Source organism: Triticum urartu, chromosome 5A (genome assembly GCF_056163025.1).
Source record: "Triticum urartu cultivar PI428250 chromosome 5A, HENAU_Tu73, whole genome shotgun sequence".
Taxonomy (NCBI): Eukaryota; Viridiplantae; Streptophyta; class Magnoliopsida; order Poales; family Poaceae; genus Triticum; species Triticum urartu.
In genome coordinates, this window is record NC_141877.1 from 56,166,356 (window position 1) to 56,193,551 (window position 27,196).

The 27,196-nt window shown below is 43.4% G+C and overlaps 4 protein-coding genes and 2 non-coding genes across 11 annotated transcripts; 3 read left to right on the top strand and 3 right to left on the bottom strand.

Moving 5' to 3' along the window:
- Positions 1-3,769, top strand: LOC125507829 (protein LOL2). 3 transcript variants are annotated; one of them, XM_048672345.2, is made up of 7 exons: positions 1-314; positions 674-787; positions 1,862-1,984; positions 2,738-2,847; positions 2,935-3,012; positions 3,109-3,180; positions 3,293-3,769. In XM_048672345.2, the coding sequence occupies exons 2-7, from the start codon at positions 676-678 to the stop codon at positions 3,335-3,337; spliced, it is 540 nt and encodes a 179-aa protein (XP_048528302.1). In that variant the 5' UTR covers positions 1-314; positions 674-675; the 3' UTR covers positions 3,338-3,769. The 3 variants fall into 3 exon arrangements, with proteins under 3 accessions (XP_048528302.1, XP_087381610.1, XP_087381611.1); XM_087525484.1 differs by lacking the exon at positions 1-314 and adding an exon at positions 343-495; XM_087525485.1 differs by lacking the exon at positions 1-314 and adding an exon at positions 412-555.
- Positions 3,770-4,257: 488 nt separating this feature from the next.
- TRNAM-CAU (transfer RNA methionine (anticodon CAU)) lies at positions 4,258-4,345 on the bottom strand. Its single transcript is given in 2 exon segments — positions 4,258-4,293; positions 4,308-4,345. It is a non-coding gene; the product is annotated as a tRNA-Met (tRNA).
- Positions 4,346-4,643: 298 nt separating this feature from the next.
- LOC125507831 (CASP-like protein 1B2) lies at positions 4,644-6,776 on the top strand. Its single transcript, XM_048672347.2, has 3 exons — positions 4,644-5,066; positions 5,163-5,277; positions 6,181-6,776. Exons 1-3 carry the CDS (start codon positions 4,825-4,827, stop codon positions 6,412-6,414), a joined length of 591 nt encoding a protein of 196 aa, XP_048528304.1. The 5' UTR covers positions 4,644-4,824; the 3' UTR covers positions 6,415-6,776.
- Positions 6,777-8,280: 1,504 nt separating this feature from the next.
- On the bottom strand, positions 8,281-13,355 carry LOC125528221 (NAC domain-containing protein 21/22). Of its 2 annotated transcripts, none has more exons than XM_087525488.1 (3): positions 13,024-13,355; positions 10,281-10,543; positions 8,281-9,060 (listed from the first exon to the last, which is right to left on the bottom strand). In XM_087525488.1, the coding sequence occupies exons 1-3, from the start codon at positions 13,208-13,210 to the stop codon at positions 8,593-8,595; spliced, it is 918 nt and encodes a 305-aa protein (XP_087381614.1). In that variant the 5' UTR covers positions 13,211-13,355; the 3' UTR covers positions 8,281-8,592. The 2 variants fall into 2 exon arrangements, with proteins under 2 accessions (XP_087381614.1, XP_087381612.1); XM_087525486.1 differs by having other exon boundaries at positions 8,281-9,063; positions 13,024-13,354.
- Positions 11,146-11,220, top strand: TRNAV-UAC (transfer RNA valine (anticodon UAC)). Its single transcript has one exon. It is a non-coding gene; the product is annotated as a tRNA-Val (tRNA).
- A 1,739-nt stretch (positions 13,356-15,094) lies between the features above and the next one.
- On the bottom strand, positions 15,095-23,842 carry LOC125528222 (S-adenosyl-L-methionine-dependent methyltransferases superfamily protein). Of its 3 annotated transcripts, XR_015603970.1 has the most exons (16): positions 23,639-23,842; positions 23,350-23,445; positions 23,169-23,252; positions 22,961-23,035; positions 22,755-22,835; positions 21,951-22,078; positions 21,622-21,855; positions 21,306-21,480; positions 20,682-20,765; positions 19,635-19,875; positions 19,338-19,537; positions 18,483-18,690; positions 17,942-18,000; positions 16,520-16,714; positions 16,220-16,277; positions 15,095-15,885 (listed from the first exon to the last, which is right to left on the bottom strand). XR_015603970.1 is itself a non-coding variant. In XM_087525489.1 (13 exons), the coding sequence occupies exons 1-13, from the start codon at positions 23,774-23,776 to the stop codon at positions 17,942-17,944; spliced, it is 1,803 nt and encodes a 600-aa protein (XP_087381615.1). In that variant the 5' UTR covers positions 23,777-23,842; the 3' UTR covers positions 17,733-17,941. The 3 variants fall into 3 exon arrangements, 1 of the variants encoding a protein (XP_087381615.1); XR_015603971.1 differs by lacking the exon at positions 15,095-15,885 and having other exon boundaries at positions 16,016-16,277; XM_087525489.1 differs by lacking the exons at positions 15,095-15,885; positions 16,220-16,277; positions 16,520-16,714 and having other exon boundaries at positions 17,733-18,000.
- Between the last annotated feature and the right edge of the window lie 3,354 nt (positions 23,843-27,196).

The following is a 27,196-nucleotide window of genomic DNA, read 5'->3' on the forward strand; positions in this document are numbered from 1 at the left end:
ACATGTGACGGAAGGGGAGGAGAAGAAGAGAGAAGAGTGAGACCGACGCAACGCAACGCGGTCTCCTCCGTCGTCTCCAACCTCTCGTCTCGCCTGCCAAATAAATCCAAGCCACAACCGCCGCTGTCTGCCCGTCAATAAGTTTTTCTCCGCCATTTTCCCCGTCCTCCGCGAGAAGCGCCTCGAGGTCCCCGTGTGCGGCTAGCTAGATCGGTGGCGCCTCCCCTCCCTCCTCCCCCGCGGAAGGCGCTCGCCCCCTTCATTCCCGGAACCGATTCTCGCAAGGGATTCCTCGCTGCTCGGCTCTTCTTGAGGTGAGCGTCGAATCCGATGTTTTTTTTCTCGCCGCCCCCGTCGATTCGGCGGCGCGGCTGCTCGCGCCGCGATCAGAATCGCGTTGCTTCCCTGGAGAAATCGACCTGGAATCATCAGAGGGTGGGCGCATGCTGGAGCAGCAGCAGGATTTGGGTCCTCTCGAAATTGGAGCTTCCCACGGTGATTCCAGCGTCCCCCGTGCTAATTGATCGCGTTTCGACGGCCCTGCGGTAGAGCAAGGTGCTGATACGCGTTGGGCGATAGGATTCGGATGGAGCAGCGGGCAGAGCATCATCGGATTGGTGTATGAAAAACTATCTACTGCTACGCCCTGACAGGCCTGGTCGGGATTTTGCAGGCATGCAGAGCCAGATCGTGTGCCATGGGTGCAGGAGCGTTCTACTCTACCCCAGAGGGGCCCCCAGCGTGTGCTGCGCCGTGTGCCACGCCGTCACCAGCGCGCCGCCTCCAGGTAACGGCCATGCCCGAGCTCTGGTTTCGCCACTTGTGCAATTTTTGAACACAAAAGGTGCAAACAAGATCGTGTTATGTTCAATTTTGTTGATAATGTTCTGGATCATATTCCATATGTGGTAGTGGGGTGCTGATGAATGGGTAGGGAAATGAAGGAGGGACACACTAGGACTAATTTATCCTATAGCAGGTTGTGGGAAACCTCACATGCCAATTTTATAGCCTAAGAGAGTAGATAGATTCCTAGGATGTGCTGTCCATTTCTAGGTTTGGTTCTACTAGCTTAACATGCGCATTCATCAATCGTGGTTCACACTGTTTGGTGGATCAATGATGTACCATGTGGTGTACTCCCCAGAGAAATGTTAAATTCGATCAGTATGGCGTGGGGTTCAGAAGATTGAGGTTGCTACTAAGAGCCTATTTGGATTGTAGAATTTCCGTAGGAATTATGGAGGATTTGAATCCATGGGGATTTTTCCTATAATTGTCATTTAGATCATTGGACTGGGGATGCTGATATGACATTTTGGGTGACTGGTGGCAGAAACATGAACTTTCCCTTCCTTATTTGACCCATCTACCTACTTTTGTGCGGTTACTTTCAACCCACTTATGCTCAGCCCCCTTACAAATTTGTCTTCTGGTTAATCCATATTGGTTCATCTTAACAAAAATTAGTAGCTGATAGAACCCTTCTAATCTAGCTGTCATTGCTTAAACAGTTTTGTTGTCTACATTAGATACATCTTCCTTCCTTTGCCATGTATATTGGGTCTATGTTCTGCTTTGCCATGTGTGACGCCTCTTCCTTGCTTTCTCTGGGCAGATTTATCCTCCACTGTGCTGTTCTATCTTTTATGCCTTATCACCATATATCAAGTGTTTTAGTGATTATTTACATGTTCTGTTGTGTTCATTATAACGGGTCAGCCCATGCATTGGACAGTGGGTAATCTTTTACCCATTCCTAGCCCTGTAGCTGCATACTGTTGTACGCTCTTGGTTTGTTGGTAGTGCTTCAAATATCTAGTTGCATGCTTATGAAAAAGTGAGTAAATTTCTTCTTCAGGAATGGAGATGGCTCAGCTTATATGCGTCGGCTGTCGAACTTTATTGATGTATACTCGCAATGCAACTACTGTCAGATGCTCATGTTGTGATACAGTCAACCTTGCCAGACCAGCACCGCCAGGTACTGATGTATGTGTCGAATTATTCTGTAGATCCTTGAGCTTGTAAGTTGAAATTGTAGTTATGAATGGAATATCTGTTCTATAAAGTCAGAAAGGGTTACTCAGGCATAGAACCCAGGAGAGTTTTCAAGTTGATGCTACAATACCTTAGGAAAGTATTATCATTATTTACCCCAGGTGTAGCTAGATTAACAGAAACTTCGTATGCCTTGAAATTAGCTGATTTTCTAGTAAGTTTGATCGCACCAGTTTCATGTTGTCTCAAGCTGTAAATACAAGATAGTATTTGTGGGGTAGAGCGCATTGCTGGTTGTTTTGTTTTTATATCACAAACCCTGCATGTATGGATTTACTGGTCATAAAGTCAAGGCCAGCCTTCAAAGTCAAGACTGGAAAGTAGTCAAACATCACCCATGCTGCTCAAGCAACTATTTCTCTGTGGGCAAGTTTATTGTATTTTCACCTTATATCATGTGCTCTGTGGATTTGGCAATGTATGCTCCTGGAAAGTTGACATGTATTGCTTGTCTCTGTTACCGTTGTACATGTGCATGTGCACGGCTTCTTTTTTCTGCAGTACTGTTAAATTAATCTGATTAAGAAGGATGTAAAGACAATAAAATGCTAACATTTTAGCATGTTCTCCTTCTCTGTTCCTATACCTCATGCATGTTTAAGCTCCCTTTGTGTGTATCATATGTGTTCTATTTATCTGTTCTCCACTTGACGAATTCTATCTGTTCATGGTGCAGTGAATAGTATAGCTCATGTGAACTGTGGCCAGTGCCAGACGGTGTTAATGTATCCATACGGAGCATCTTCTGTCAAATGTGCTATCTGCAATTTTATTACGAACATCGGAGTATGTCAAAATCTTCTTTGGATCTCTTTGTGCTGCAAATGCTCAGTGAAACCGGCTTATTTAATCTATTTGTCTTTCTTATCCCAGATGAACACCGTGAGACCTTTGCCACCTACAATGCATGCACCAAACGGAATTTCATATAGTGTCCCATCGACCTCTGCGGTATGTGCATATGATGAGCTCTTTGAGCTTTCACCGTGAATTCCAAGGTGATTTACCTCTTCTAATTTCCCTGTCCCTTTCCCCTGTATTGGTCAGCCATCCGCTCAATCGCAGAATGTAACGGTGGTCGTCGAAAACCCAATGACAGTAGATGACAAGGGAAAATTGGTAAGCCGCCTCTGCGCTTTGCTACCACCATCCAATCACTCTGCATTTGTACTTTGTGTTGCCCAGTGAAGCTATCCCGCATTGCTCACACCACCCGTTCACATTTTCGCAGGTGAGCAACGTCGTAGTCGGGGTTACGTCCGGCGGGAAAAAGTAGCAAAACATGTCAGCGCTTGTACCAAGTGATGCCCTGTTCTGTGTCTTATAATCTGGAGTTGGGAACACTTCGTATTATACTCGTGTCTGGTGATCGACCGATCGGTCGCGTAGAAGAAAACCCCGAAGCGCGTAAACGGACCGCGCCAAAAAAAAAGAGAGTGCGGGTGTGGATAATACGGAGAAAAACTGTATTTTGCTTACCCCCTTGATTCTTTTGTATGTAAAATGTGGGCACTGTCAGACCTCACTGCGTGATCAAATCCTCTCTGTCCTGTCCTGTGTCCTGTGTCCTGTCCTGAAGGGGCCTCTCGTTCTGGATGAATAACAGCAAATAACTTTGCATATGGCTGGCCCCACCTGTCAATGATTGGTAATTAAACGACTGTAATTATTGTGATGAATAATTCTTTGAAGGCTGTATTTTATTTTACGTACATCTCTACAGCGTAGCAGCGAATAAGTGCATGTTTGTATCGTACGTGTATTTGTAGTTGTGGGTATTTATACACCGTACCTGACATGGTACTGGGCGAAGGGACCGTAGAGACGAAGTGCAATCATTCATGATCAAGTCCATGTTTGCTCTGTAAGAAAGGACAGGCTGTGGTGTTGAAATGTTAATTTTCTGAATAATGTTCCTCTTACACAACGCCATATATGTTGTGGTCAGTTAGTAAGGAATGTATATGCATGATCACAAAAGTGAAATGTTATGTTTCAAATTCAAACTTATTATTATCGCAAATGGTCAACTGAAAAATCGACCTCAATGTTTGGGTACTTTGGACCATAATTTAAACAAAAAATAACTAGGAACTCAGACGAAATGGAACACCATACAAAAGTTAAATCTTATATACGAATCTAAAACATATTTTGATGTTAGCACCAAGGAAATAAAAAAAATTCCAAAAAATTTGGGGTGAGAGAGGCTCGAACTCTCGACCTCAGGATCACTCACGTTTAGCTATGAGACCTACGCGCTAGCCAACTGCGCCACCACCCCATTGGTGTTCTGCTACCAATGTAAACCTATTTATACATTCCTTAAATCTTAAAGAAATCTTGCCCAAAAAGCAAGGTCAAATCATATAATTTCTCATGTTAGATGTACCTAACCAGGAAACTAGTACCTCTCCCAGTGAAGTGTGCCACAGTTTGCCCTCACTTCACGCTCCCCCTGTCATACTCAAGATGCAAATTCCTCTACAAAAAATGCTCTTCTGTGGCACTTCACTTTCCACCCGTATCACAAGTCTCAAACGACTCTAAAAAGAAACATCTTTTCTTGACGAGCTTACTCACGAAGTATAGAAACAAAGTAGCCCATAATTTACGGTTTTGAGGTTTGGTAAGTCACCCAAACTTGCAAGATCCGATCACCTCAAATTTGGGATCACCATTATACCAGCATATAATCTCCCTCCCAAAAGCACCAACTCCGATCACCCCAGACCTCCTGAGGTTCTTCTTCACAGTCAACCAATGGACCTCGAGCATGGCAAGAAGCCCCCTGCCATTGCCGCCGCGGAGCTATGCTCGCTCAAGGACAAGCTCGTCGGCCTGCGGCCGGTCCTGCTGCGAGCGGCGGCGGTCCTGGCGACGGCGGTGGCCGCGGTGGTCATGGGGCTCAACAGGCAGTCCTACACCGCGGTGGTGGCCATTGTGGGCACCAGGCCGCTCACGCAGACCTTCACTGCCAAGTTCAGCGACACGCCTGCGTTTGTGTAGGGGACTCCTTGCTTTGCTTGCTTGCTTGCTGCCATTACCTGTCGAATTTACTGACATGCTGTCTCTGTGACGGTAAACCGTCAATTTCGCAGGTACTTTGTCATAGCCAATGGCATTGCCAGTCTGTATAACTTGGTGGTGCTGCTCACCAGAAGGTGCCTTGTGCAGGGAAGGGCCCAGCATTTGGTAGTGCATAGGATGGACATGGTAATTTCTTTTTTCTCAATTAATAGTAATTTACCGATTAAATGACACTTAACATTATCTATAAGCTGGCCATTATTTACTCAAAGAAAACTTCACCCAGCAGTACTTTCACACTTTCATCAGAGTAAGTAGACTTGAACTGCTCCTAATAAACATATTTTAGTAGATCGAATATCGAATACATCTACGAGAGAAGCAACCAACTCAATCTAAGCAAGTGCATTGGTCTTAAATGAAGTTTTTCCTACACAATCCAGGAAGATCTGAAAATTTTGGAGCCTTCTAATGGTGCTACTATGAAAACACAGCACTCAATCTAATCAAGAATCTTTTTTGCAAGCAACTATCCACAACCAGTGGCTTGAGTGAAAAACTGTGGTGCTGCACTTGTATTGTAGACACCTAGTACTGTAGCATATCTGGCAAATCTCAAACCAGTGTCGATCGACGGCAACACATGATATTTTTTCCTCGGAATTTCAATGTCCCAAATAAGATAATCATGGTTCTACTGGCCATTACTTACACAAAACCTCGCTCATCCGGTAGTAGTTTCACACTTTCATCAGAGTATCTTTGGACTGTTTCTCACAAAAATATTTTAATGGAGTAACCAACTTAGTCTAAGCAAGCGTATTGATCTTAAATTTAGATGCTCATACACAATCCAGGGATATCTGATAAATTTGGAGCCTTATGACGGTGGTACTATAAAAACACAGCACTCGATCTAATCAAGAATCTTTTTGCAACTATCCAGAACCAGTGGCTTGAGTGAAACTGCTGGTGCTGTACTTTGTATTGTAGACAACTAGTACTGTGGCACATCTGGCAAATTTCAAACCAGTATCAATGGACGGCAAGACATGATATATTTTCATCCTTGTACTGTCAATGTCCCAGGTAATCATGGTTCTATTGGCCACCGGTGCCGCGACAGCGGCTTCGATGGCCGAGTTAGGCAAGAATGGTAACTTGCACACGCGTTGGAACCCGATATGCAACAAATTTGGTTCCTTCTGCAACCGTGGAGGCGTATCACTCGTGTCCTCATTCGTCGGCGTCGCGCTCATGCTAGCCCTGAACTTGCTCTCAGCTGCAGCCACCTCTCCCCGTGCCATCGTCGCAGGCCAATGAGCACTAGTACCTCAGCTCAGACAGTCCATACCCAAGAGTACACTGCTCATGTCACTGGGATGTGAAGTGATGTGAGCCAGTTTGGTTGCATGTGGGAGCTGGATCTCAGGAGGAAGTGTGCTCAAGGCTGCAAGTGTGCTAAATTTGGTCTACAACTGTATATCACCTTGCCTGGTCTGAAATGTGCAGGCACATAAGCCCTGGTTGGTTATGGGGCTTTAACTAGATCAGCTCCTAAATTAGATCAAGTTATTGCACCATTCAATTCTACTACTTTGTGGTTGTAAACCAGTACTCACAACTGTCCCGGCATTTGGCCGCATTTGCTCAATTGGATGATACATTGCATCGTTCGACAAGTATGTCTGGTGAGGTTTGGTCTTTCACAACAGTTTGTACCTGTTGTACTGCATGGAACTCTTGTTTTATTACCTGAACAGTGAAGTTGTTTGGAGTTGCTTGAAATGATGCATCCAGCACCAGCCTTAGTTGTGGACTTAATGAGGCAAAAATTTCAGGAGTTGGTCAGTTGATGTAGATTTATCGGAGAAGGAGCACATGCATGTGAGCCTATCAGGCATCTCCGGAAAAATTCAGTCAACATGCAACTAGGAGCTAAGTGATTACCACTGGTGCAGCACATCAGCCTAACAATCTATTATTATCACAACCTAGATGTGTTCATTGTCCGACTGACCGTTTTGCATAAAGAAAATGTTGGATTGCATGGTTTTTTTTCTTCTTAAAAGCTTGTGCTTGGGTATGATTTTTTCTGGAAAAAAAAGGATCTGAAAGAAAAGTAGTTGATATTAGAGTCGATAAAACATAAAATTGGGACCATAAATCATGTGTAAATATGTTTGAAGTTAAATAAATCATGTTTAAAGATAAGAGAAGATAGCATTACCTAGCAGCTGCTGCTGCCTAGATTCATTCAAATACAGCTTGTCCTTTGTTTCTGCACTTTACTCTTCCACATTATTGGTATGGATGTACAAGACTTGTTGCTATACGCATATGGTACTAGTATTCATGACATGAGGTACCCTGAAAGGTGCCATCAAGCAGAGAAGGGTGGTCACTCTCACTCATGCAGCTGGCCAGCATATGAAGAACAGAACAACAGAACAGGGCACTGAAAGAGAAACAGAACCTTTCAGTACTGTTCCTCAATTTGTGTGTCGTCGTTGAAAAAAACCATCTACCCAACAATTTGCATCTTTCTCACTGAATAACACATTCCCTCCAGCATAAAAACTATGGCGTATTATTTCAATTACAATATAATTACAAAACATACCAAAATATTATAGCATATGAGAAATTTGAGGGGGGAGTATATGCATACGATTTCCACACATCCAATAAAAAAATTAAATGGGAAAAGTAAATAAAATTTGGACTAACACGGTATCCAGGTATCGTTGATCAGGTAATCCAAAGTATAACGGGTTGCGTGTGCCATCCATATTCTCTCTTCTCCGTACGTAATATTATAAATTTTTTGCAGGGCGCGTGCAGTCATATCTTTTGCACCAGAATTTGCAAGCAGGAATTTTATACTGTAAGTATGACGTTTACTTTTCTAGATGAATTTCAGCGACACACCAGTTCTGCATCTGGACTGATTCTGATACAAGCTCCAATACTGCTACTATTTATGTGGGCTTCGTTCTGGAATCAGTTGAATTAATTTGTTCTTGGAACTGTGAGAATCATGCCATTAAGGCTATTGAGGATGCATTCACCAATCAACCATGATGTTCATTAAGGGGAGAAAGCATGTCTAACATTCAGTGGGACATCAATGATCTGATCTGTCCGATCACTACCACGTGACACATGTGGTAAGCAATCCAAACTTGATGAAAAAAAAACTGATATCTCTTATCACTGCAACCTGTACTTATGAATGTACATAGTTCAACAATCATTAGAGAATTCTTCAAAAATAAAATCATTCCAGGGTTTTAGTCCTTCAAAATCGACTGGAGAAAAAAAATCACCGCGTCCTCTACTAATACTCACACTCAAGAAACATTGCACCAAACAGACATAATTATACATTTTGATATGAAATCATCACACACACACACACACACACACACACACACTGCAGATTAACTACTAGCTAGCCAGTTGTCTGCTTATGTTGTCTGCATAAATAAACAAATTTGCCTAGAAGTGGTTCCAAGTAGAGCTCACTGCAGCAGCCATCTGAGGAGACATGCTCGGCACCACCTCACCACCCATGGAGCTAAGCTGGCTCAGCACTGCCTTAAGGACCTTCTTGTCACAGTTCATGGCGGGGTCTAGGTAGCTCCCAAAGTCAGGCAGGCCATGGTCCATGTAGCCCATGCCATTACTGTTGCCTGTCACCATGGGGAGGTAGCTGCTGTTGCTGGCACTGTTATTACTGAAGCTGGAGAAGCAGGGCACTTGCTCAAGTGCGGCGGCGGCGGCGGCGGCGGAAGTGTTCATGGTGGCCTGGAGCTGTGCTAGGGTGGTGTCCATGAGAGGTGGCAGTGGTGGTGAGGAGGTGTCTGTGGGTGTGCCATGGACAATGTTGCTGAGGTTCCTTGGCCTGGGGGTGGCACCAACTCCTGATTTCTTCTTGCAGATGACTCTGCACAGGACCCAGTCCTCCTGCTGAAAACACATGGAGGATCAAGAAGAGAGCATTGATTGGTCAGTAGTTCAATGGTAGGTGCAGTCTTACAAGGTGATGTGAATGAGATCTTGGTGATCACTGTCACTGTACTTGCTCTTGAGTGCATCACTTGTCACAGTGAAGTGATGTGGACAGGACCATCCTATGTAACCCTAATTGGTTCATGCATCCAACCAAGAATTTTTCCTTTTCTTTTGGAAAATTGGATAAGTTTTACCTTTTACATTTTGGTTACTTTGTTTGATCACCTCTTTTTGTTTTGGATTGGATAAGTTTACCTATTTGCAGCTTGCTAAGAATCTTCTTTTTTTTTGCGAGAAAGCTTGCTAAGAATCTAACTAGTCTACTCCACTATCCTAGATTATAGATGACCAACTTGTTTCCAAAGTCACCACAAGTTTACATATGAAATTCATTAAGAACTTTGTCAGAACCGTATATTTATTCCCGGTCTCTATCAGTTGTAAGTGTGTTTTAGAGGAGCGCCTCTGTGCGACTGCATCCATGTGGTGGTGTGTCTGCTTTTATGCTAAATCGCAATAAAAATCATAACACCAAGAAAGTTTAGTGCTTCTACTATCTTTTTAAACAATGTTTAATATGAACTTCATTGAACTATTTGAACAATAAAAATCATTGAACTATTTGAGACGAAAGAAAATGGTACTTCAAGTAGTTGGTATAAGTTGTCATTATCCATAACAGCTAACCTATACTACATGTTAAGATCAGTCCACCATTGTCCTTTTATTTATTTTAAAAATTAGAACAAATTAGTCCTTATTAAATAGGACGTCTACCGCAACAAAACCGGTGGATGAAAATGACCAGTCCCCCTAGAAAATTAATTGGCAAGTAGCAACCAATAAGTAGATGGTTTTTTTCTTTTCTTTTTAATATAAATAAATGAACAGAAAGTGACAGGTCAAGAAGTCCATCTCATGTGTACAGTACGTCAAACTTGAAAACAACTATTAAATACAAGCTTATACACTGCAAAAAATCTCCTATACGATTGGTTGTGCCCACCCAATTTGTACCTACCTAGGTCATAGCTATGCAGATGAATATGTTTTGCATAACAGAAAATAAATAAATCAATCGATGGCTTTGCACACCGCTACTCACTGAACATTACATATGATATGTTCATTTGTTTCATGCATGATCTAGGGTTTTAGCGGCAGCTTATTACCTTGGAAGCTTGCTCATGCGCACCCTCCAACCTGTATTCGTGCATCACCCACTCCGTCTTCCTCCCCTTAGGGGCCCTCCCTTGGTAGAACACCAATGTCTTCCTCATCCCCACTAGCGCACCACGTCGTGCCACCACCCTATCCTTCCCGGTTGCCTTCCAGTACCCCGACACAGTAGCTCGGTTTGTGCGCTGCCCCGTCGCATATTTCCGATCCTTTAGGCTATAGAAATACCACTCCTTGCCACCCACCGATGCAGTCACTAACAATAGATGAAAGATAATATAAAGATACCAACATGGTAAAGAAAGATATAATGAGAAAAGCTGTAATCGCTAAGCTATCAAACATGCCCCACAAATAAACGATGGCAAAAGCCCTAAAAAGCTTGAGGTAACACAGACGGGGTTTCTCCATCATGTGTTCTATCCTTTTGATGGTGACATTGACACGTTTCGATAAAACCGCGCATCTCGGAGACGGAACAGACCACGTCGATCTCATCGACCCTCCCCCCACCTTCTATTTTTCTTGTCACAATTGGCCGCTTTTAATGGAAGTCGGTTTATTACCACTAGAAATAATCGATGAGCCATGGAGCAAGTGGTAGACCCTAGAGGTTAGAGAGGGACATGCCATCCTAGATGTATCAATCAATCAATACGTGTATGGCCCATGCTGATCGTCTGCAGTGGGAGCCCACGAGCATGCAAGATGTGATTTTACAGTTTGTCGCCGTCGCCGTCGTGCCATACTGCCAAGATTAGACAGGGAAAGGGCATGTACCCCCAGGGTGACGTCATAATCGGTCCTCTAATACTGGCTTAATAATAAATTTAATATGATGCGTTAACGAACTGTACAGGTGTCGTGGTGTAGTTGGTCTAGCACGTCAGTTTTACACGCTGAAGATCTCCGGTTCGAACCCGGACGATGCCACAAATTTTTTTGTGCTCCTTTTTTAGCCTATAGGTGATGATGACGTCATAATATATATGCTTGTTGCATTAACAGAGTCGCAAGGTGTCGTGGTGTGGTTGGTCTAGCACGTCAGTTTCACACGCTGAAGATCTCCGGTTCAAATCCAGACGACGCCAAATTATTTTTTGCTTGGTTTTTATTCTTCTAATTATTACTACTGTTTTTCATTTCCTTTTAGCCCACTGAATTTTTTAAAAAAACAGTTGCCTAGTGAACTTGGTAGTGCTGATGATAGATTGTGCAACAGTAATTTAAAGGCTGGAATTATATATTTTCCCCATAAAGTAGTGCATAGATTTAAATTATGATTTTCCGCAAAAAAGGATTTAAAGGATAGACGTTAGAAATAAAATAAATAGCAACACAAGGAGTGTTGAACCACATGTGAACTAAGTAGGTGTTTAAAAAAAATCCTCACATCGTCTCACCATCTTTTTTACTGGAACAAGCATTATTTGTCTTGTCTACAACACATTATGGTTGATCTATATATTTGGAAGACCAGAAATTGTTGCATACATATAGCGTGTAATTACTAAGATCTATACATTTAGAAGGCCTGAAATTTCAGTACCAGCCTTGGAGTAAAATGGAAGATCCCCGCTCTGTATGCACTTTTTTCATGAATTATTATTGGAACACAACGATGCAAATTATTGCAAGATATATTGGTGTGTATAAATAATAGTTTCTGCATAACAGCCCCCTAGCTAGATCAAAGGTTTATATTCATATATAGATAAAAGTATAACACGGTGCTCAGCATGCGCGTCGCTAGCTAGATATCATACATTGACCAAGGGGGACACGAAATAATAGTTTCTGCACAATACACCAAATTAGATAGGATAAAATACTTAAAATATAGAAGATAAAGAAAAACCACGTACGCATCTGAAGGTGAGTAAATGATTTGGGAAGCTGGAATTGCGAAGGACAAGAAAAAGATTCTAGATTCGAGTTAACCACGCTTTTTCTAGCAAAGTGGAATTGGTAAAGGCTATAACTCTTTCATTTTTGGAAGTCCCCCACTTGACATATTCCTTTATCAGAGCCTAACCAGAAAGCGACCCCCGTGTCCGACTGCCACATCAAAGATCAAAGATCCTTTTAAAAAATACGCACGCGCATGATCAATCGATAAGATTGCAAATAGCTATGGAACACATAAGAAAAAAATCACTAACAGTTCCAGTTTATGGACCAATTGCATGCCTAGCTACTAGAACTATTCTTTTGTGAAGCTTCAAAGAGCACTCCAAGTCAAGTATTAATAGTTAAATTTCAAATTAACTTCAAAGACGGTTTCCGGTTCCGAAAGTTTATAATAAATCAGATTCTTTGGATTTCTATGAGGGAGAAAGAACTCCGCGCGTAGAAGAAACGCTAGAGAATTTTTTTTTTCAGCTTGTCCTTGGCAGAAATGAGATAAGACAAAAGGGTGCAGTTTAGTGTGCATGCCATATGTGCACAACACATTGCGGGCTTTGGCGTGTTTCTTTAGCACGGAAGCAACACCAACGGGGGGAAATAAAAGGAGAACAAAAAATCAAAGGGAGGGAACAAAAGAAGTTGGATTGAACAGAAAAGGCCAAGAACGTTGCATGTGGAACACATTTTCTCTCTCCACCGTCCTCTCTCTCTCTCTCGATCGATCGATATGCATCCATGCAAGATCGTACAAGGAATTCTTGGTTGCGTCTAATTAATACTAGTCACTTCACATCGGTGCAAAGTAGAGAGAGAGAGAGAGAGACGTACCGGGGAGGTCCCATGGCTCGACCTTGTTGAGGTCGACGTCGACCATGGGCGGGCGGCGGCCGGAGAAGCCGACCTTGCCGGTGACCTTGGGCGCGAGGTAGTCGCAGATGAGCTCGTCGTCTCTCGGGTGGAACCGGAACCCCGGCGGCAGCTCCGTCTCCACCATGCTCAGGAAGCTCATCGACATCTCTCTCTATCTCTTGCTCTCCTTGTTGATGCGATGAGAGAGGAACACGCAGTAGAGAGAGAGAGAAACGGACAGGCCAAGCAAGCAAGCAAGAGTTCTAGAGAGGGGTGGAGTTGTGCTTGTGTCATGAGTTCGCAACTTGTGGAGAAAGAGAGGTTTATAAGGTGGTTTAGGTGGTGGGTCTACCTCAAGCCTTTTCCTCTTCACCTGTTATTCCTTTTTGTTTATTTCCATTTCGCCTTTTCTTCCCACAAATAAGAGGAGCAGCTTCACGTCAGCGCAAGAGACGACCGGCCACAAGCTAGCTCCACGCATACGCATATGCCACTGGCAACAGATTTTTTTTTTCTTCTGCATTTCTCTCTCGAAGTGATAAGAATTGTTCTAAAAAAAGGAAGGGCAAAAAGGAATATCATCTTGTATAAGTGGAACTGAAAAAGGCTGGATTGCTAGCTATCCAAGGCCGAAGATAACCAAGTGGCTCCACTTGTCAATGTGTGGCTATCCTAGCTAGTATTCCTTTCAGTAAAATGTTCAATGCCATTTTAGTAGGAAAACAAAAAAAAACATTTGTCAATCTTTAGGGCATATGAAGTAGCCTAGGCCTAGCTAGTTCGTTTCTCTAGGAGAGGAAGCCTTTCTGGTCATGTAGAAGTTTCTTTTTGTTTTGGACATGGATAAAGTCAAACTTTCACGACTTTGACTATGTTATACTCCCTTCATTCCTAAATATTTGTCTTTCTAGAGATTTCAACAAATGACTACATACGAAGCAAAGTGAGTGAATCTACACTCTAAAATATGTCTACATACATCCATATGTTGTAGTCCATTTGAAATGTCTAGAAAGACAAATATTGGGGAATGGAGGGAGTATATGTTTACGGGTATTTAGATTTGATATTTGGAAATTATACGTGTAATTTTTTCTCAATATGCACTTGTGATTTTTTTTATAAACATAATGTAAACAAATAATGATCAAATTTGTGTTTTTTTTAAAGACCGTGTCGATGTCCAAAATGATAACTCTTGCATAACCAGAGGGGGTACAGAATGCCACTTAATATGTCTTCTTAATTTTTAATCTCAAAAAATTGTCTTCTTAATTTTAACCCTGGTGATATACAAAAATAAATCTAGTATGACAACCAGTCCTGGTTGTAATGCAATAAATTTTGTCCTACTTGCTAGTTAAAACAGCACTAATAAGTCAATGTGCGTCTATGCGAGCTTAAACCATGTTTAGATCGTACTACTCCCACCTATCCTTAAAAAACGATGTGAGTGGCTCATACTAATCAATCATGCAAAGTACCTAATCCAAAGACTGGTATCAATTTTTACTGAAAATATTGTGTAAAATACAAATACATTGAGCTACAACCATGCATTCTCTATGATATGCTGAACACTAATAACATCTGGCATAAAAGGAACACTGATAATTGAACATCTTCAGATAATTTGTTGTCATATTGCGGTGACTTACTCTTGCCTGTCTTTTCTCCCACTACTTGAGGTCAACTAGTTTGTGGTTGTTATATATGCGCGCTGTACTGCGTAAAATCAAGGAGTAGATCGTTGTTTTCATCACATTTGCAGTCGTTATTTTTGTCTCTAGTTTGGACTTTGGAGCTTCATCAAATAAAAATTGTGGGAGCTCTAAGAAAATCAATTAGTCAAACTAGAAAACACATATAAAAGAACAGGTTCTACCAGACAAGATTACCGTCTCCACGCAATGTCAAACGGAAGCCTTCTCTGCTAGAATCTGAAATCCGTGGACTTGGGTTAGGTCCACATCTCCGGCTCACCACTTGGAGTAATAATACTCCAGCTTTGACACTTGACCGGGAAAGGCCAAGCTAAACAAGGACGTTGAAATGGTTAAGTTTGGAGTACAACAGCGCCTCGGGATCCGTGCTCTGCCTCAGCTATCTACCATGCCACCTAGAGGCCAGAGTGAGCGAACGATTGATCATAATGTGCATTTCTGGGAGCCGTTCCCTGGCTCGTCAATCTGGTGCAAAGCCACATCATCCGTTGAAAATCATACGATTCGCTCATTCCAAGACCGGCGCAATATGCAATTTTAGTTTCCAGCACAGATTTCAGGGCGACGACACGTGTGCCGCGCCCCGAGGAACGCCGCGCCGCCGTGTAACCGGGTGTGGCGCAGGACGTTTAGGCACCCTGACGTTGCACCGCGGAGAACGGCAGCTGACACGGTGCTGAGCGCGAGCGAGGCGCACAGACACGGAGACACCACACACACCACACAAACACACAGGCATGGGAGGGGGATGAGAAACTGCCCGTTCGGTTACGCGCAGCCGGGGAGGGATCACCGGCGTATGTATGCATGCACGCGGCGCGCGCCAAACACCACACACAAAAACCTCGTGAGCCCCCGCCGTTGGCTGGTGCCCACCCCTCCCTGCCTTCTCTTTCAGATAGCGCCAAAGCAATCAGGCCCATCCAGGGCCCCGAACGGGCGGCGGAGATCGCTCTCGTCGATCCCCTGAGAAGAGAAGATCGTCCGTCCACCGTCCGGATCGCCGATCATCCGAACCACGTGTGCCTGCCCCTCGGCCTCGAATGATGATCTTCCCATGGTGGTGGTGAACTTTTTTTTTCTCCAGGAGTGGCATATTCCTCTTCAAGATCTTCTCCTATGATCAGAGGCACCAAGGCAAAGTAACCAATCAGTGAACAGGAAAAAGTTGTTCACAGCCAGGCTTTGGAGACGAAGTCAAGCCTGTCAAAAGGCTGTGACAAGATGGCATCCAGCACGCTGATGCGGAAACGTTAATGTGCCGTGGATCCATCCATATGCATTATGCAACAAGGCAAAATGCTAAACAAGCTCCTTGACAGAGGCTTGAGTGAATGATAGATGATTGTCCTCGCAGCAGTAAATGGGGGAATTGATGCTCCGCTCCGCACCAAGCGAAAGGGACCTTGGAAATGGGCAGCGACAGCAACAGCAGCAACCTCACCACATACCTCATCTCATCTCCTCCGCTCCGCACGGCCGGCCTAACATCGCGCGCACGCAGCTGCACTGCACCCAGTTCAAATCAACTTTTCAGTTTACCATAAACCAAACAATCAATCAATCGGCTTGTGCCAGCTGCGCAGCGGGGAACGGCGCTCCGCCCGCCGGTCGGTGTTACAGCGATACAAACAGCGGTCCGCCCACCGGTCAGTGTTGCAGCGATACCAAAGATCTTGCTGCAGCGCATTGGCTGGCAAGCACAAAGAGAGGTGAGCTTCCAGGGTCCAAGTGAGGTGCGCTGTCGTTACCTTTCAGACGGTGGCTGCATCAGTGAAAAGCGGAGCGAATTGACCGGCAGCCTTCCAGGGAACCTCCGGGTGTACAAAACAGGATAAGGATCTGCGGACGGAAGAGTCGCGACGGCTCTGGGTGGCCACGTCGACGCGGATGCATCGCCGGAAGTACAGGGCGGCGTCACTCTCACGCCCATGGGCGAACAAATCCTGCACAGAGAACAAGGAAAAGGGGGGCAAAAACAAGTGGGAATACTGCATAGCTCTCTCACCTTCAGGATCACATAGTGACCTGGTAAGGAAAGCTTGAATTGACACATGGAAGTAAAACCAGCCAGTTGTTGCAAAGGTAATGCAGCCAAAACAGATGAACTCAAACTTGAATTCTGACAGTTGAGTTCCAGTGCAAATTCTCATCTATCAAATGAAAGTTTGTTGCTATTGAGCTGCCACGAAGCGAGCAGTTAGGTTTTGCACAGATCTTATCTATCTACCAGTGACCCAGGAGTTGTTTTCAACCCCTCACTTTGCATATAATACACTGGTGCTTTCATCACTTTCCTCTGAACTATAAAACTATGTTGGTGCATAATGATAGGAAGGACTGGCCAACATGGACATGCATAACTGTAACCAGGCCAATTCTAGAAGTTGCTAAGCTTGCAGAGAGTCTTTAAAACTCATTACAAGATGAAGATAAATAATTCAATGAGCTAAAAAGTCCGTTAAATAAAGCTCATACAAGCAAGATCAGTGAAGTCGGTGCACCGAAAGGGACTGAAAATGCACCACATGCCAGACACACGGGCATGCGTGGATAAGATATGGCAAAACCTGAAACCACAAACACACTGATGGGATCATGTGGTAGCACATGCTTAATAAACGCAAGTCAACCTCTTGCACTGGTCCTCGTCAAGCCCATGTTGGTAACATCACATTCGAAGATCCAACGGGATTCGATATTTTATGAAACGACACGTAACTTTGTAGACAAATGGTCAGTGTGGTTAGGCAACCTACAGCATATAATGCTTATTTGTCTAGCTCAGCCTAAATGATCAGTCATTTAACCTACGTATCTAACTATCTATGACGACAAATACTAGTTTACAAACTGTAACAGGATAGGCAGGGGGTGAATTTTTCATTTGAGAAAAGATCCACTTGATAATCTTATTTTCAGGCAGATGTGATAGTATAACGATTGTTTCACTCTACAGTATAGTAATAGAAATGATGGGCAAATCTATTTGATAAGGGGTACATCAACAAAAAGAAATCCCTGACAACTTGTCAGCCTTGCCCAAATAACTACATACATATTGCAGACAATATAAAAGGCAACAGCAACTTGTCTGGTGATCATTTCACTTCAAAGAAACAGGCAAGCATGAGCTGAAAGTGAAAGGCCATGGAATCGATCTAGAAGTTGACCTAGCATTTATTGGATAAAGGCACACTGCTCGAGGGCAATCTCTTGTACATTCCCATATCTGCATTTGCAATATTATTTAAAGTGAGAATAGATAATATTAGATTCTGCAAAATATTCAATGTCCCAAGTAGACTAGAAAATCAGGCAAGTAGCCAATACACATGGTTACAGCTTGCAAAGGAGCAGTGGAGCAGTTGGTATATTGCCCAGCACCACCAAAAGAAAATATTTGTCATAGATTTAAAGCAAAGTTCAACTTCAGAGTTTAGATTCATATATATATTTCAAGATCAAGACAAACGTGCATGTTTTGCAGACCACATGCCTGTTGGTGGACAAAAGAACTGCTACATGTCCTCCTAGAAATCACTACACAGAAGCTATATTTCTTTCCATGCCCATTGACTAGCCAATAAGGATAATGTTTGTCTCTAGATCTAAAGGAAGAACAAGCTCTACCACACTAGAAGAGTCTGTCTTACTCTTCAGCCCCAACACACCATTCCATCAACCTACGTATTCAGGCATGAGAAGCATTACCATGACTTGGTTCTAAAGGATCTTCCGTTAACTTCCAAGCAACTAGTGCCATATTCCTTGGAGACATGGCAGGATCAAACAGAGGGAACAATGATGCTTCAACTGCACTTCCTTGCTCTTGAAGAAACAGTAACCGATCAAGTAAAACATATGTTTCCACCAGTGGACCTAAAGCAGCCCGGAGGCACCAAAAGGGACCTATGAACTCCTGCAAGAATAAACAGAAAATTGTTGAGTTGGCAGTAAGTACATTATCCCCCCCCCGGGGGGGGGGGGGGGGGGGTATCCCAGGTACTACTACATTTTGTGAAGATGGTTTAGATAACCGTATGGATGGATATTTTATATATTAGCTGTTGAACACATTTATATTGTGTATGGACACAATCTTAATATCTGATAGCTCCACTGCTAGAAGGCATAGCATGCTACTTAGTCTAGTCCTAGATTAGTTTGTAACATCAGATTCCTGTCCCCATTGTATTAAGTTTGTCACAGTATTAGAATGTACAGGTCGGTTATGCTTTGCAAAACTGTACTGGCACCAACCCACCAACCAACCACAATAGAAGCACATGTATTATCATTTCATGCTGTCGAGAAACTAATGAACTAACTAATAGGCATGATGTACCAATATTAGGATTACAGTGGTTTACAAAATACTGCAGACTTTACTTGAAAGGATCCAGTAAACATACTTATTAGTGCTTATCAGTGATTACCATATAAAACAGGATATCACTATTTTCATTTTGATTAAGAACAAATAGTTGAAAAACAGGTACTGCATTTAACTTCTTGGAAGTACAATACAGCAAGAAGACATAATACAAAATTCAGACTAAGACATACGGTGAAGTGTTGCACATCCTTCCATATTTCGAGTAGATTAACATCTTCCACACAACCACAGCCAAGACGCCCTAATCCAGAGATTGTGAAATCTTTGAAAAGTGTGAACTTGCAACATTCATCATGATTGGTGTCACTTGGTCCCACGTTAACTCTTGATATGGATGAACCAACAACTGCTGAAGTTGAGTAAGTATCACCTGCCAGGATTACTCGTTGTCTTTATACACTAGAAAAACAATTATTTCTAGACAATCCAAAATAGTTGCAACTTATGAGAGGTATAAAAGTTAAAACCTGTACAAAGTTCGTTGCTGCAACATTGAACAGCCCCTTTAGGAGCAATTGGTTCTGTGGGCAATGAACCATCTGTATTCATGTTTTGTTCCTTGGAGTTAGGATAGGATAAATCATCAGCTTTCCCCATAGCCAAGTGGGATTCCATTTCTTTTCGAAGCCTTTGACGGCGCAGAGCTTTTCCTTGCCTTCCAATTGATGGGCTCAATCTTGACAGTTCAGGGAAATATTTCTCAAGTACCTACAGAAAAACCATACTTAGGTGAGCCCAAAGTCAGCTTTCTATCCTACAACTCCGAAGCAACTTGGGAAGTCCCAAAAGCTTCTTGCGGTGATCATAAGCCAACAGACAACCTTTTGTCCAACAAGAAAGTGAAATCTCTACTCATTACTCAGAAACTGTCATTTAAGCTTGTGGAAAGAGATCTAGCATAAAGTGTTAATTAATATATGAAGGAACTATTTTTTCTGTGGTTACAACTTATATGAGGAATTTGCTAATGCAACTAGTTCAAACAAGACACACGCTCATCAGCAAGTTAGGGTTGAGCAACTAGACCAAATTGAACAAGTCTGCTCTTGTCCATCACATTTCTTAAGATAAGGTTGTTATCATTCATATATTTAAAAAATGAATAAACTCATTCACATTTTAGTATTTGGTGACATTCCTGAACATCATCAACTGTTCACTGTCAAGTGTTATGCTAAACAAGGATAAGAGGCTCTGATATCTGTGCCCAATACAAAGGGGTGGTAAGGGTAGCAAACAGGAATCACAAATGCTGCTTAAGTGAGCATTAAAGGTGATTACATAAGCATAAGGCATACCTTCTACAAAGTATCAACAAACTGCCATGCCTGACAGCTTTCTTCTTATTTTAAGCACACGCTGATTTATTTTCAGCACACAATACATCCCTAGTCATAAGTAGTATTATTGAAGAACACGCATATAATTCATAAATGAAGAGTCTCTAAAAGTAAGGAACTGGGTGGAACATCCAGCATATACAAATATAAAGGCTGAAAGAACAAAGCATTTACCATTTGAAAAGCTGCTCGGAAGGCATGTATATCAAAATTTTGTAGGGCCATTTCCTTGGTGAGGCTTCTCCATCTCTCTGCGCTCTACAAAGGATCCGCAGAAAAGCTTTTTAACTAAGAGCAGTACTATTCAAGACTAACAATTTGGCAGATAACTTCAGTTCAACACAAATCTTCCATCCCTAATACTAGTAGATTACTAATAATGCAGCTAGGAAATGGCTTTAAATATTCTGCTAGTGCAAACAGAACAACTGTAACACGCAATTATCGAATAAGTTCTCCTATAAGAAGACAGATGAATATGAAAACTTCAATTACATGAACATAAGTTGTTTCTAACTTAGGGAAATGATGCTCTAGACCTCATAATTACGTATCATATAATATACGTGTACTAAAAGAAAACTGGGAGCTTCAACAAAATGACAGACATTTTTGGTAAATTGTACTACTATGTCTAGTACCCTTGTCTATGTCCTGACTTTTGACCATCTTAAAAAATACTCCCTCTGTAATGAAATATAAGATCGTTTAGATCACTGAAGTAGTGATCTAAACGATCTTATATTTCTTTACAGAGGGAGTATTATGAATCGCTACAAGCAAGAATTGCTGTTATACCTGGCAAGCAAGGTCGCGGATGCTTTTGCCAAGCACCAGTTTCGATGATTTGGCAGCGTTGCTGATAGGAAAACCAGGGGATGTGTCTGTATCCTCATGACAATCCTCGGACAACAAGTTGTAACAGCATCCTACGCTTACCAATGCTTGTACTTGTTCACAGGACACGAAAACCCTGCCCACGGAACACAGTTGCCATGTTGGAAGGACATTCTATGAAATAGAGAAAAACTGAAGATGCAGCATTTTATGCATATGGCGAAAAGGATGCACTACATCAATTCACAATGTTCCCATGATTGCACAAAGGACCCACCTTAGCATGTTAACTGAAAGATCACCACAGGCATGGAGACCAGCAAGGACTAATTGAGGAATGCTATGATTTGGTTGCCCAATCTGAGGACTACTCTGATTACAGTTGTTACTTTCTGTTACATGTTCACCATGATCATCTTGACATGCATCCAACACCACAGCTGCCAGTGTGTCACTAGAAAGAACATGACAAGTGACAGTTCTTGGCACTTTGAACTGTTGCTTCTCTACACTGCAAAAACAACGGGAAGCGATTTGTAGCAACAGGAATCAACTCTAAAGATGTCAAGGTAGTAAAACGAAAATCCAATTTGACAAGAAGTGTACCATTTAGCAGCATAGTGCTTCTTTATCCTCTCTGCACGAGTATTTGTAACAGATGCATGATGTGATGAAGCATCTATTGCTATAACAGCGAGTTGGTACTCAAAGGATAAAGCTTGTGCAAGATAACCCTGATAAGGCAATTAAAATGAATAAGAAACAAATAAATGGAAATACAAATTATGTAGAACTCAAAGTTTGCTGTCATTCCCAAAAATGTACAGTCCCTACAGTGTAAATCCAAATGGCTTTAAGCTTCCATGGATAGGCCAAGCAAGACATAGAATACATTGTACTTTCTAACAGCAACACCTAGAAAAGATACCCCAGATGTCTCTTTACACTTCGTTTTTCTAACAGCAACACCTAGAAAAGATACCCCAGATGTCTCTTTACACTTCGTTTTTCTAACAGCAACACCTAGAAAAGATACCCCAGATGTCTCTTTACACTTCGTTTTTCTAACAGAAACACCTAGAAAAGATACCCCAGATGTCTCTTTACACTTCGATTAATAGGCCAAGAGGTAGCAATATGTTTGTGTTTTCAATTGCAAAACCTAGGAAAGAATAATCAAAATAATTTGGCCTTAACTTGAACCTGGTCTGTTTCTTATTTGTATCCAGCATAAAATGCCTGCTCAGACTTGCCAATGTATAAGTTTGATACTGCAGATGGAAAAAGTATGAATGGGAGCAATATTTCATAGGGTGTTAATTATCCAAGTACTATCACACGATTTTAATTTTTTGTTCAAATGAAGACTGGTTATAACTGCAAAAATTCTTCCAAGTGCAGAGCTGGTACCTGACCAGAACCTACATCAACCACTGTCTTGGCTCCACGACTCCTAGCAATTGCGTCAACCATCCCAGATAGGGCTTCAATCTGCATCAAGCAAACCTCTCCAAACATGAGAATGCAAAGAGCTAAAAAACTGAATTTAACTTTAGACATAGACGAAAAAATATAGTTAACAGGAGTATGTTTATCATCACAAGCTAATTACCTACTTCATGCTTCTTCTTCGAGTTCATGCCTTGAGCAAGAACAGTACCAATTGATGCGACACGCGAATTAGGTAAAAACTGCAAATTATTCAGGAAATGGTAGGTCGGGATTAAACAGACGAATTTTATTGACGAGATAATTAAGGGAAACCCGGCCGAAAACGCTAGCATGAGTAACGCACACTTTATCTGATAGGTGCAGGAATCATACCGATTTTGGCGATTTTTGCTCACGTGGAAGAACAAGCGACCTCGCAGTGAGTATAAATTCCTGAAGTGAACTTGGCCAATGGTCCTGTAAAACAATACTCAACTACTCATATTCCACTTCCAGTAGAAGCAAAAGAGAGACAGAAGACGGGTTACTGAAAACAGGAGGCGAGGGCCCTTGCCTGGACGCAGCCGGAGGGCAACATGAGCAGGCTCTCGACGGGCTCCCGGCGGAGGCACTCCATCCAGTCGGCGTCCACCATCTCCCACAGCCTATCCTGCTCGGGCCGAATCCAGAACCAAACACCTCAAACGCGTCAGCAAGGTGCACGTACACCGCAGCAGCAAGATGGAGGAGGGATCCCCGCGACCACAAGCACGAGAACCCTAAACGCACTTCCAAGAGGAGCTACATGCGCTACAATCTAGCTTGAAGGAGAGAGAGGAGGAGAGATGGGGAGGGGAGTGGACCTTGAAGAAGTTGACGACGTGGGCCTCGAGGAGCGGGCGGTGGCGGCCGAGGAAGGAGGCGATGGCCTCCATCCACTCGCGGGTCTGCTCCGCCGTCTCGCACGAGCGCGCGCCGCCGCTCGCCGGAGACGCCGCCATCGCGAGGGGAGAAGTGGTGGGCGAAACTAGCACAGCAGCACAACGAGACTCGAGCGGGCCGGTTTCTCTCCCGCCTAAACGGGCCGTTCTGGGCCGAGAGGAACACGCTCTGGGCCACACGTCGGCAAACCAACCAACCAACGACGACGGACGGGACGTGCCGACGGGGGTCCGGTCAACGTCAGAAGACCACGGAAAAGGGCTGGGAACCGACACCGGCAGGTGGGGCCGGCGACGTAAAAGCTGCCGGTGCGCGTCGTACCGTTATCGCTAGCTAGCTAGCACTAGCACTAGCACTAGCAGCAGAGGAGAAAAAACAGGCTAGCGAAAACGCAGCAGGTCGCATCACATGTCGCATCGCCGTCAGATCTCATCAACCGCCCGATCTCCGCCACCGTGCTCCGGGAACAGGAAAATCGGGGCAAGCCATTAACGACCTTCTCTTTTGGTCTCTTCTCCGTGTAGTATTTTATACTCCCTCCGTCTCATAATATAAAAACGTTTTTAAAACTATACTACTCCTTTTGTTCTGAATTATTTGTCGCAGTTATGGATGTATTTAGATATATTTTAGTTCTACTAGGTACATCCATTTCTGCGACGAGTAATTTAAAACGGAAAGAGTAGTAGTTTAGGCAGATGCGCCCTTTTGTTTGGTTTCGGATCATGTTTGCTTGATCTTGGTTATGCTTTTGTGCGTGAACTAGCAGCTGGGGTGGTATGTACTACCATGGGATGCAATTGGGGTGGTTAGACTGTGACAGGAGAAAGGTGCGAAAATGAAGTGTCAAGCATCAACCAGGAGATACTGTGTACGAGTACTACTTTGGTGCCATTCGAACAATACTAATATAATACTACTACGTACTATGCTGCAAGGGGTATTAAGAAACGTTATGTGTTGCGTTTGGATGCCTATTTTTTTGTCTTCCCCGTCGTCCGGTCTTCGCTAGCGCTCCACACCGCGCCGATTTCTTCGGGGGTCTATGATGCATGGGCCGCGTGCGCGCTCTGGCCACCTTTTTGCGGTAACTTTCATTGCACATGCTTGCGTCGTCTCGTGCGTTGCACCGCATGCACTGGGTGAGGCTGGGTCGGCCGGTAAGCATCGTTCGTCTCCTGCCAGGTTGTTTGCCTCACGCGAGCCGGGTACGCGTGTGCGCCCGGGTCGGCATTTGAGCGTCGTTCGTTTGCTGTTCAATGTTCAGTTCTACGAGCCGGGTACGCCCGTTCGATCGGGAATCATGTGTGTGCTTGGTCGGTCTGGCTCGCCGCAGCGTGCTCGTTTGTCGTGTGTACCCCTATGTCTGATGCTATCAGCTGGTTGTCAATGGGGGTGGGCTCGAGGTTCGCTCTATAGATGGGTGGCCTCGTCTCGGTTTATCCCGGGCTAGTAAGCGCTGGTGGGTGGGTGCTCCGTGGTATGTGAAATTGCATTCACACTCAATTACTATTATTTTGGTGTTGATAATAATTACTATTATTTTGGTGTTGATAATAATAGGATCAGTGAGATCAAATGTCGGATGTTAAGTTTATCTCAGAACATTGGCATCTCGTGTGTGTGTGTGTGTGTGTCTACACACTACAAAAAAACACTTTCGTGATCACAGTAGGTCACGACTTTTGTCATGCGTGTACATCTGTGACGATCTTATGACAGGATCAACATAGTCATACCTGTGTTGTCGTAGAAGTGTTCCATGACAATACTTAAATTATCATCACGGAAGTGGCTACTTCCATGACGATAAATGACGCGTCATGGAAGTGTTTTCGTCAAGGGTAAACAAAACGTGGCATCCACCATAATGGGTCGACGTTAAGCTATCAGGTTCCGGTTTGGATCTGATAACCTGTTAATAGCTCGGATCAATGGGGATTTTTTCCATGTGTAAAATTCTCATTGGCCAAAGGAACCACGTGTCAGCTAGGCTCGCAACAGATGTCATTCATCCAATGGACGAGACGGGCCTGTGAAAGAGCGACACATGGCGCGGGCAAACAGTAGCCCATTTAGGTTAAAAAGGCCATCCAAGTCGAAGGCCCATAAGATTTACTCAGGTAATAGTGTGCCGACCCACTAACGGCCTGCTTAAACATGGCCCATTTACGACCCACCACGAGATTGGGCCCGTTAATTGTTCGCTCAGTCTTTGGACCCCATTACGGCTAGTGAGTTTTCGACCTGTTAGAGGCGCAATGTAGAAATGGCCCCCATTTCAGCAAGGTGTGTCTTTCGGCCAGGTAATGGCATGTGCTGCACATGGGTCATATATGGTTCGATGCGACATTCGGCCCATTAACGGTCTGTGATCTCGGTGGCAACATTTCAGCCCTGCTTGACTTTGGGCCTGTTAAAGGACTATTGTACAATTCGGCCCCTTGGTGCCTCTACTAAGCTTTCGGCCTATTAAAGGCCCATGATATGATTGGGCCAACCAAGGCCCAAGATATGTTTTAGCCTGATAACCGCCTATCATGTAAGTGGGCCAATAAAGGCTCGGGGTATATTTCAGCTTGCTAAAGGCCTGTGGACGACTCTAGAAAATTGAGGCCCAACATGCTTTTCGGCTTGCTAAAGGCCCATGGTGTCTTCTGGGCCATAAAAGGCCAGGAGAATATTCAGCTTGTTAATGGCCCAAAGCTACATGGCCCAACTAAACGTTGGGCCCACTAAAGGCCCATGTGAGTTATGGGCACCGGTGTACCGTGTCCATGAAGGGCCCATGTGGCAGGTCAGCGCAGGCCCAAGTAAAGCATGTTGCGGGCCGACCCAATTATGGCTCGCTGAAATGCAGGCCCGCTAGAGGCGCATGTTTCAGTTCGCTCGCCTCCATCAGATTTTCACCTTTTTTTAATGCAAATGATGGCATATACGGTAACTAGGAATTAATAACAAATCTACCATATATAATAAAGAAATTGCGGCATAGTAACTTAAAATAAACCTACACTATGCAATAAAGGAATTGTGGCATATTACATCCACTGGGCATCAAAGTTCGCTGATGAACCACAAGTATAGGGGATCAATTATAGCTATTTTCGATAAGTAAGAGTGTCGAACCCAATGAGGAGCAGAAGGAAATGACAAGTAGTTTCTAGTAAGGTAATGTCTACAAGTGCTGAAATTGTAAGTAGCGGAGTAGTTTGATAGCAAGATAATTTGTAACAAGCAAGTAACGATAATAGTAAGAAAAGTGCAGCAAGGTAGCCCAATTCTTTTAAAGCAAAGGACAGAGCAAAACAGTCTCTTATGATAAGCAAAGCGTTCTTGAGGGTACATGGGAATTTCATCTAGTCACATTCATCATGTTGGTTCGATTAGTGTTCGCTACTTTAATAATTTGATATGTGGGTGGACCGGTGCTTAGGTGTTGTTCTTACTTGAACAAACCTCCTACTTATGATCAACCC

Coding starts and splice junctions, on each gene's coding strand:
- LOC125507829 (XM_087525484.1), top strand. CDS start 444: ATGCTGGAGCAGCAGCAGGATTTGGGTCCTCTCGAAATTGGAGCTTCC. Junction 788..1,861: donor CACCAGCGCGCCGCCTCCAG/GTAACGGCCATG, acceptor TTTCTTCTTCAG/GAATGGAGATGGCTCAGCTT. Junction 2,848..2,934: donor ATTTTATTACGAACATCGGA/GTATGTCAAAAT, acceptor TTCTTATCCCAG/ATGAACACCGTGAGACCTTT.
- LOC125507831 (XM_048672347.2), top strand. CDS start 4,825: ATGGACCTCGAGCATGGCAAGAAGCCCCCTGCCATTGCCGCCGCGGAG. Junction 5,067..5,162: donor AGCGACACGCCTGCGTTTGT/GTAGGGGACTCC, acceptor TCAATTTCGCAG/GTACTTTGTCATAGCCAATG. Junction 5,278..6,180: donor TAGTGCATAGGATGGACATG/GTAATTTCTTTT, acceptor TCAATGTCCCAG/GTAATCATGGTTCTATTGGC.
- LOC125528221 (XM_087525486.1), bottom strand. CDS start 13,210: ATGTCGATGAGCTTCCTGAGCATGGTGGAGACGGAGCTGCCGCCGGGG. Junction 10,544..13,023: donor CGAGCCATGGGACCTCCCCG/GTACGTCTCTCT, acceptor ATCTATTGTTAG/TGACTGCATCGGTGGGTGGC. Junction 9,064..10,280: donor CGCATGAGCAAGCTTCCAAG/GTAATAAGCTGC, acceptor ATGTGTTTTCAG/CAGGAGGACTGGGTCCTGTG.
- LOC125528222 (XM_087525489.1), bottom strand. CDS start 23,776: ATGGCGGCGTCTCCGGCGAGCGGCGGCGCGCGCTCGTGCGAGACGGCG. Junction 21,856..21,950: donor AAGCACTATGCTGCTAAATG/GTACACTTCTTG, acceptor TTGTTTTTGCAG/TGTAGAGAAGCAACAGTTCA. Junction 19,538..19,634: donor CAGCAACGAACTTTGTACAG/GTTTTAACTTTT, acceptor TAATCCTGGCAG/GTGATACTTACTCAACTTCA.